Source organism: Mustela nivalis (assembly GCF_964662115.1).
Source record: "Mustela nivalis genome assembly, chromosome: 6".
Lineage (NCBI taxonomy): Eukaryota > Metazoa > Chordata > Mammalia > Carnivora > Mustelidae > Mustela > Mustela nivalis.
This window is the reverse complement of record NC_139025.1, coordinates 16716463-16725963: the sequence shown is the minus strand read 5'-3', so window position 1 is coordinate 16725963 and position 9501 is coordinate 16716463. Positions and strand designations below refer to the sequence as shown.

The 9501-nt window shown below is 42.2% G+C and overlaps 1 protein-coding gene across 39 annotated transcripts in view; it reads right to left on the bottom strand.

The window, feature by feature from the left end:
• Positions 1 to 921: 921 nt before the first annotated feature.
• The window catches only part of TTLL5 (tubulin tyrosine ligase like 5), a 285101-nt gene continuing 276521 nt past the window's right edge, over positions 922 to 9501 (bottom strand). For 18 of the 39 annotated variants that reach the window (XR_014312441.1, XR_014312442.1, XR_014312443.1 and 15 more), the window contains 2 exons: positions 2755 to 2874; positions 922 to 2006 (listed from right to left, as the gene is read on the bottom strand). Coding sequence is in view for 14 of the 39 variants with exons in the window: in XM_082733575.1 (XP_082589701.1) it covers positions 2852 to 2874 (23 nt within the window). In the remaining 25 variants the exon portion in view is untranslated. Of the gene's footprint in view, positions 2010 to 2170; positions 2875 to 9501 lie in introns of those variants that run through there. The other 21 variants (XM_082733575.1, XM_082733576.1, XM_082733577.1 and 18 more) reach the window with 3 other exon arrangements.

Here is a 9501-nt window from a genome sequence, read left to right as displayed (position 1 = left end):
GCAATCCCATAGTTCTCTTTTGCGGTCACAGATCCCAGAGCGATGCAGAATTCTACTGTGGTATTAATGTCCACCTGACGCAACCATCTGCAATGCAGAGGAACCATCTAGCAACTCCCCAAAAACGTGCTTCTCTACTGAAATCCCCTTACCGTTGGTGAAAAAGTCTATATGAAGCTAAAATTTGCAGGTTGAAGGGTCTATGGGATATGTTCTTGCCTGTGTGTGTGTGTGTGTGTGTGTGTAGATGTGTGTATCTTGCTTCTTCTGGAATTCTCCCAAATTGAGTTCCTGAGTTTGGCCCAGACCTTCTTTCCTGCTTTGTCCATGCCCAGACAATTCCAAGAGCTTCTCTCTCAGGCTTCATCCCCTGTGGCACCCATTTGCTTCCACAGCGCTTGGGGGGCTGTGTCCCTGCCCTAAAATCATGGCTGCTGGGTCTGTGGTCCATCTTACCCAAGGGAGCTAGCGGGCCTAGAGAGGGATGCAGCGTGGCCATGGCCATGGGCCATTGCTTTCCCAAGCTGCAGTCTTTTCACTTGTAGCAGCTACTCTCGAGTTTCACTGGGCATGAGAAAGAAACACCCAAGTGTTTATCTGAACACAGTAATAAAAAATAAAGTGATTTTAAAAAACCGTGCAATTTCAGCCTGTAGCTTTAGAGATACCTTCAGGCGTTGGGGGAAGGTCCAGGCTGCCTAAAAGCTACATTTTGAGCAGCCGTGTCTTATATATGACATCACTGGTCCTTCCTTGAGGCTTAATTAAGAAAGAAGGGAATCATCTTTTTGACCCCAGAATAAACCTTCTTTCTTCTCCAACCTCACAGGACGTCACTAAAATGTTGGCCTGTGGCTCATCCTAGTGAACCAAGGCAATGAGTTATGTTTCCTGAAGTATCCCAAAGAAAACAGAACACGCTGTGATTCCAAATGTTCTTTTTATACGAGAGCTCTATTCTTATCTTTATCAGCAGATACAAATATGGGCGGGGGTCTGAAGTTCAGCCTCTCCATTCCACATGTCACTGAGAGGCACGACAGAAACTTGAGCCATCGTCTGTCTGTCTGAAAAGATACACACTTATTTCGGGGGAGGGGGAGGGAGGGACACTGGAAATGACACCATTTTGGGAGGGTGGAATCATATGATCGGTCTCGTTTATTACCAAGAGAAGTCCAGTACCAGTAAAAATGACACAAAAAAATACTTGGTTAAATGAAAGAGAGATCTGGAGTCTGGTCTTAACAACTGATAAGCACATGGCGTGTGCATTAAGAAACGAGCCCGAGGACCCGATTCTAACGGTTACCTAGGGCAATTCCACATAGTCTCGCTGGTCTCCGAGTTCTTGTCCTGGCCTCAAGCCCTCTTAACCTTTCTCACACGATCCATACATGGAGTCTCCCAGGTACCTTATTTCCCAGTTCTACACATCACCGGGGAGTCGGGAAGGACCTGTCTCCTACCCAGTTCACAACCAAGTTGGCCAACAGTTCAGATGGTCCTCAGACGACTAACCAGAAGTCCCAGGCACATCAGGAATACATTCTCTCCTCTCCCTCAAGTGACAGTCTTCATTCCTCACAAGCAAACAAAATGCTTCCCTGTGCTCAAACCTGTTTGCACTCACTGAGAGGTCAGTAAAGTCCCTTTTCTCTCTGCCTTGTTGGGCGTCAATTCTCCTTTGGGGTTTCAATGCTCAGTCTAGAGTACCTTGCTGTAGAAAAACCCAGACTCTGGATCCTCCCCCTGGAACTTCCCAGGGTAGCTGTCAGCCCTTCAAACTTTTTCTTCAGTAGAAGCCAGAGAGGGGACCAGGGAAAGGGGAGGAGAGGGAGCAGAGGTCAAGTGGAAAGGCATCTGGGTGGGGGGGGACTGTGCCGCCTCATTCTGACGAGGACCCCTAGAGGACCTGTCCGCTGCGGGCTGATGATGGAGACATGTGCACATACGAGCTTCCCAGATTCAGGAGCTGCTCGTGGGGAACAGCCTGGACCCACCATCTGCTGAAACCAAATGGAAGAATAAAACATCTCTTTGTAGTTCACATTTCTAAAGTGAAGTTTAAAAAACTGCCCAGCAATGAAAGGAAACAAGAAGTTGGTCCCACTTCAGGCTTGTTTGTGAGTACTGATTGTTGGGAAATTAGTACATGGAAAAAAGAAAATAAAAATAGAATTACTTTATTAATTTTAGAAATCAGTAATTCCAAAGGGTGCCTTCGCCATGGCTCATGTGGTCAGCTACACACTGACTTTCCTCCACTCTCTGGGAAACTTGTGATGCGTGTTTCCCCCTTCCCCCGAACCCTTGGAAAAGGGAAGAACAACTTTGGTAGATAATGTTGTTGGGATTTTAGGCTTGTAGGAAGTAAAGCTTAATTCTGCAATCTGGAAAAGAAGAGGAAGCAAAATGCAAATAGCCAAAGAGCCTCTTTTATATCATCTCTGTGTGGTAGCAGGGGAGGGACAGAGAAGACCTAAGCAGGTTTGTGGGGGAGGCTACAAGGGATAGAAGATACATGTGTGCTCTGATGGGGTATAGGACGTATCAGCTGAATGTCCTCACTGCCAAGTTCAGTCAAAACCCAGCTGATGTGTTTTCCCGTCATCTCAGTAAAAGCCTGGATTGGCTGATTGGCAACAATCTACTGCCGCTGTTGCTTGAAGGCTCTGGGGCCTGAGGCAGCAAAAAAAGAAAAGAAAAAAGAAAGAAAGAAAGAAAAAAAGAAAGAAAAGAAAAAAAAAGTACCGTGGACCCCTCACAGCGCAGGTGGATGCTTCAGCCTCGGTCACGCCCCCGCAGGTGCGGGAGTAGCAAATAGGTTCTTCCTCTGGGCAGTCGCGGTTCATCTTTTAGTGTGAGCGGGATCTGAAAAAGAGAGAACCAGCCGCTAAAGTGACCGAAATGAAGAGTGTGCAAGGTTTTATTAACAGCAACGTCTGGTTTAGTTAGCACTACTGAAGACTAAAGAAGTTGTGGCCAAATAAATGTTCACCTTGAGCTTGAAGACTTTTCATTTTAACCACTTGGTTGGAAATCTAACTCATTCCTGTTCTGCTGCTTTTTTCTGTGCTTTTCTTAGTTCCTCCCTTCCTCTCTCCTTTTGCTTTTTACCTGGATAAGAACATTTTATCGCTTTTGCTTCTTAAATATAAAATGCTGAATATGTTAAGCTTTTCTAGAAATGTAAGGTCAGCATTATTAGCGTTCGGTGTTGAACTACAGGGAAAACCTGTTCCATGTACGCTTCTGAGTTGTGTCAGTCTTCGCTGAATGCTGGGTTGTCGGAACACACTCTGCCTTGGACCGCTGTCCCCACCCTGACCATACACACCTACATCCCACCACCCAGTTTACAAGGACATTACTCTCACTGTGCATCCCCTGTGAAGCCCTCCCACTGCCTTCCTGTTTCCACGATGCTGAATTCTGTGTTTATCTTTCCCTTGTTTGGTTTTTAAAAACAGGTTTATTTATTGCATACACTCCTAACCATAAAAATTGTGTTGTTTTCACAATTTTGTGGTTCAATCTGACAGTGCTGCCGTAACTATTATTATACATGATCTCAGCACACAGCTGGGAAAACGTCTTCAGTTGTATACTTAGGAGTGTAACTGCTGGGTCCTGGATGCTTCCATCTTCAATCCTCTCAAAATAATGCCCTATTACATTCCAAAGTGGTTTGTACCAATTCCCCCTTCCAACCCCCAGGGCAGCTTCACTACCTCCCCTACATGTGTAGAAGGGGGATTGCCTGAGTGTAAAATATTTGCTAGTCCAGTGGGCACACAATGTGTACCACTACTGCGGTTTTAATGAGCATTGTCCCAGTTAGGAATGAGGCTGAGCCTCTTTCCAAGTATCTATTGTGCATACATATTTTTTTTTCCGTGAAATGCCTGGACATGGCTTTTGCTTATTGTCTTATCGAGGTTACTGTTTATTGATTTAAAAAACTAAAACAGCTCTATTGAGATATAAGCCACACAGCATACAATCAATTTAACGCATATAACCCAGTGGCTTATAGTATATTCAGAGTTATGCCTCCACCACCACAATCAATTCTAGAACATTTTCATTGCAAGGAGATGAAACCTACACTTATTAGCCATTGCCCTTGCTCATCTTGTCCCCTGGCCCTAGGCAACCACTAATCTGTTTTCTGTTCTATAGGTTTGCCTCTTCTAGACATTTCATATGAGTGGAATCATGCAATATGTGGTCTTTTGTGTCTGGCTTCTTTCACTTGGCATAATGTTTTTAAGGGTCATCTGTGTTAAAGCATGGAGCGGTTCTGTCTGCCTTTTTATGGCTGAATAATACTCCATTGTGTGTGTATTTTATTTATCCATTCATCCCTTGATGGCCATTGGGGTTGTTTCTGCCTCCTGGATATTAGCAGTCATGCCGCTATAAACAATCATGTACAAGGTTTTTGTCTGGACATATGTTTTCATTTCCGTTGGGTCATCTGGTAACCCTAAGCTTAAAGGTTTAAGAAACTGCTAACCTTGTTTCCAAAGCAATTACACCATTGTTAAAAAATATATACAACTTGCAAACTGTTTTATTTTATTATTTTTTAAGTTTAGTCACTCTCCCCATTCTCTATCTTGTATAGTTTTATTTTTCTCTAGAACACTCACCATTGTGTAACATACTATCTGTGTTTCTTAGGTGGTTTGTTGTCTGTATCTCCAGTTAAGGTTTGGGGGCTGCTTTATTCACTGCTCTGTGCTATGTGCCTAGTGTAGCTGCTCAGTAAGTATTTGCTGAGTGAATCAATCTTTCACTTTAACTGGAACATTAAGTCCACTCACATTTTTGTAATTACAAATACTATTATTTATTTCTACTTTCTTAAGTTGGGTTCTTCTTTAAAGATTTATTTATATTAGAGTGGCAGAGGGAGAGAATCTTCAAGCAACTCCCTGCTGAGCGTGGAGTCCAATGTGGGGCTCGATCTCAGGACTCCTGAGATTATGACCTGGGCTGAAATCAAAGGTTGGGTGTTTAACCGACTGAGCCACCCACGCCCCGTCTTAAGTTGTGCTTTCTATTTGTCCATACTCATGTGTTTTCTTTTCCTCCAAGTTTTATAATTTCTATTCTTTTAGTAGTAACTCTATTTATTTTGCATTCGTATATACTGACTACGGAAAGCTGAAATGAATCATCATCTTTACCTTTTTGCTTTACAAGGTCAAGTTAGACTACTTAACTCTGATCATACCTCTGTCTTGCTTAACACAATACTGGTGTTGGATATTTTCATCCCCTTCTTTTTTGAACTTCACAAGAACATGATTACTTTATCGATTATTATGCTTTTATTTGCCCATGTTTTTCTATATTCTTTGCTCATAAGTCAGTTTTGGCATCTTAGACCTTTCTCTGGTATCATCTTCCTCTGTTTGAAGTCTATTCTTTAGAATCTTTCCTTTTGTGAAGGTTTACCGATGCCAAATTTGTCTGGGTTTTACATGATGAAAATTTCATCCTCATTCATTAAAGATATTTTTGCTTATAATACATTTCTGGTGGGGTACTTATTTTTTCTCACCAATGGCAATATCACACCATAGTTTGGCTCCACTACTGCTGTTGAAGGGCACGCTGTTATCAAGCTGGCATTCCTTTGGAAAGCCTTCCTTGGCCGTTAGGGGCTTAAATTTAACATCTTTTGTCTTTAGTATTCTAAAGTATGGTGTGTCTAGATGTGGATTTCTTATGAGTCACTATAGCCAGTTGTATCTTCCATTAGTTTTTGGAATATTTTTAGCCATTATCCCTTCAAATATTGTCACTGTCTCTTTTTAAATTTTTCTTTCCAGAACTCCCAATTGTCTAAATATCTGTCAGGTCCTCTCATTTGGCTTTTCATCAATTTTTCTTTCTGTCCCGCAGTTCATGTAATTTCTTTAAATATATCTCTGAGCTCATTAAATATCTTTAACCTCTAACCTGCAGCTAAGCCCACTCATGGATTTGAAAACTGTAATTACTGTATCTTTGCAATTCTAAAGTACTACAGAGTTCTTTTTCAAATATGCTTAATCATAATTTTAATCTTTTGATTTTACTCATACTTTTACACCCTCAATTTATCTAAACACATGAGAAATTTTATTTTTCATTGTCTGGTAATTTCAGTATCTCAGTCTTTGTGGGTCTAATATTGTTGTTATCTGCTACTTTGCTGACTTTCGCTTATGGTGCAATGATTCCTTATTTGTTTTGTGGTTTTAAACTGCGACCTCACAGTTCTTAGACCTTTACCTGTAAGAATTATTTGAGATTTGAGTTGAAGGAAGATTCTTCCAGAAAAAAACATGCATTTGCAAAGTATATGTGCCTGGGGTCGCTATTAGCTTTGGATCACCTCAGATTAAATTCTCCATTTGAAGTTTTTCAGGGTACCTAGGGAATATGAATTCATGCCCAACCTTACACAAGGGCTAGTTTGTGGTTATAAGTCATCAGGGACAGTCCCCTACTCCATCTCACTCAGCACCCAGGCTCCAGATAGGCAATTTTCTTTCAGTGCTTGAGGGAGAAGAGGTAAAGTGGGAAGGGAAGATTTACTTCTGGTTGACCTTTACATGGCGAATACGGCCCTTTGGGGTCCTATCTTCATGTGACGGGTCTCCAATTAGATGCTCTGCCTGTCGTCCATGACATCTGCCATAATCCTGGTCCAGAGCTGCTTGGATCTCCACTCCTGCCTGCTGATAACCCCAGGGCAGGAACAATACACAGGACAACAATGCTACTGTGTTTCCCCGCTCACTGCCTCCATGGCCATGATCACAGCTTGGCTCTTTCTTGGTAGGATTTTGAAAAACCAGTCATCGAAGCTGTCCATCTTCTTCTTTGCTTTGATGTCCTGACCTGGAAATTCTCTCTTTCTCTCTTTTTTTGAAATGCCTATGGTTCGTACTATCTATACACTCACTTGGTGCTTAACAAATAAATGAGGTTGCATCTTCTTAGGTTAGTTTTAAAGTCAACCAGCCCATAGACATAATTATTATCAATTACCCTTAAAAACCTTGAAGCCCTTGTAAAAGACACTGTACTGGTTTGGCCACTATTGGAGTCCAACAAACCCAATCTGTCCTCCAGCCCACTGTTCTTCCAGTAGTATCACAGTAAGCAACCAGGTTGTGCTACTGTAACACAGCAAATAAAAATACTTTAAACACTATGGCCAACATCTGCCAGGTGAGTGATGGAGAGAAGCAGTTAGGCATGCAGAACTGCTAAGGGAAAAGATCACGCTCGTGCTCACTTTGAGCAGTACGTCCCCTGAAGGGGTGGTTGACAGACTTTCCCGAACCACCCAAATCATTGTTTCTTACACCTTTCTTGGGGGGTGGGGGGCTCTTTCTTGCTCCTGTCCTGTGGATACACTCTTTTAAGTGCAGGGACAGCATCTTACACAACTTCACATGACCTGAGCCAGCTCCTAGCATTTTGCCACGTACTTATTTATACGGGGGCTGCTTGGAAAACACTGTGTCAATGATGGGGACAACGGTCAACAGCAGTGCACCCTATGGGCAGCCAAGGATTGCCAACTAACAATGCAAATTTGGCTTCTGCAAACACCACAGCCTCGTGTGAAAAGCAGCAATCCGTGCTCCAGACCAGCGCTCCTACCACTCATCGGCTGCGTGGAGAAAAGGGAAGCACATTTTCGATGAGGTCATCTGACTCACGGCTTTTCCAAACAAGAAAAAAATCAGAGGATGCATCATGACTTCCACGCCACTAAAGAAGGCCCAGACCTCAAACAACACGAATGTGTCCCTGCAGTTATTTTTCTCCGTCCCAGGTCTGAAGCGAACAGGAGAAATAAAATTAAAAACTTAATTTTTAAAATGACTTAAATGCAAAGGCTTTGTACATTGTGCCTCATAGATGGGCCCCTAAAACCGTTCCAATGGGTTAGAGTGGCCCTGATGGTACCTTCTGGCAATGTTCTGGTTTGATAAGAGAGTGAATGAATCACTTTATTTATATCCTGAGTGACATTAGGAGAAAGGGACAGCTGGGGCGTGAGGGCCAAGCTGCTGGCCCCTCACCTTCCCGGGCCACAGCTCCAGTATGTAGGAATGAACAACACAGGCATAAGAGCATCAGATCCATTTCCTGAAACCCTGCCTGGTGACACAGAGACGCCGGGCACAGCTGCAAGGGGCTCGTTCAGAGCAAAGGCAGCCCCGGAGGCGCTCTGAAGCCAGCCCCAGGGGAGAAGAGAGCGAGCTGGCTGACCACAGCAGTACCCCGAGCGCTCAGGCCTCCCCGAAACCCTTCTTTATGTCTAGCGAAACATATGGGCACTTGGTTGGACTCTCAGATGCTAAATGCAACCTGAGTCAAGGGTCCGTCTATGGGGGAGAATTTCTGCTTGCAAGTAAGTGTAGAAGAGTTTCAATAAGATGCTATTTTAAGGAATTTGACTGTAAAGAACTGAACTCATATATGCAAGAAGCTGAATTCTTCTAAGAAAAATGGTCCCTAACTCATTTCCAAAAGTATATTGAACTCCTATAAACCTGTAAAAACCATGTCCCCTCACTCCGGTTCATTTTCTTACTTCAACAAAGCAGTCAAATGGGCATGACAGAATGATATCGCGGAACAGAGAAACCTGTCTGGACAACTTTTCAATGTTACTCAGTGAAAAATGTTTCTTTTTATAACTCCATTTTGATAGTTAAGGGGAGACCATTTAACATGTTTGCAAGGCTGTGAGTTTTTTGCATGAAAATATTTAGTAGCTTCCCTTTAATGAAAATTTAAAAATTGCAAGGCTGATCTGAATCAAAGTTCTTGACATCTAATTCCATGATCTTTATACATCTATCTAGTTTTGAAACATAATCCACTTAAGCATATCTGGGATATTAATATATATGTTTACATATATTATTTTTTTAAAGACTTCATTTATTTGACAGAGATCACAAGTAGGCAGAGAGGCAGGCAGAGAGAGAGGGGGAAGCAGGCTCCCTGCAGAGCAGAGAGCCCGATGTGGGGCTCGATCCCAGGACTCCGAGATCATGACTGAGCCGAAGGCAGAGGCTTAACCCACTGAGCCACCCAGGTGCCCTTATATATATTATGTTTATATATAAAATGTTTCTATATAATGCACATGTACATATATATAAAAATATATATAAAATCTGGATTTATAAAACAAACCACTAAATCATTAAAAGGAAAGTGATTTACAAAAAGTTTATTTACTTCAAAAAAAGATTTAATTTCTTTATAGAAAGTTCTCATAATGAAAAATGGTAGAGTAACCCAAGGTTATGTGCTGAAGTCTGATTTCTGCTATTTATTTGGTCTTCTAATCTTTGGGACTTACAATAATGATTATTGCTTTCTGAGCATAGGACAAATACATGTTCGGTCTACAAAAATCTTTGGTGGGGTGTACAAAGAGATTTTTTTATGTAGGTTTGAGTTCAAAAG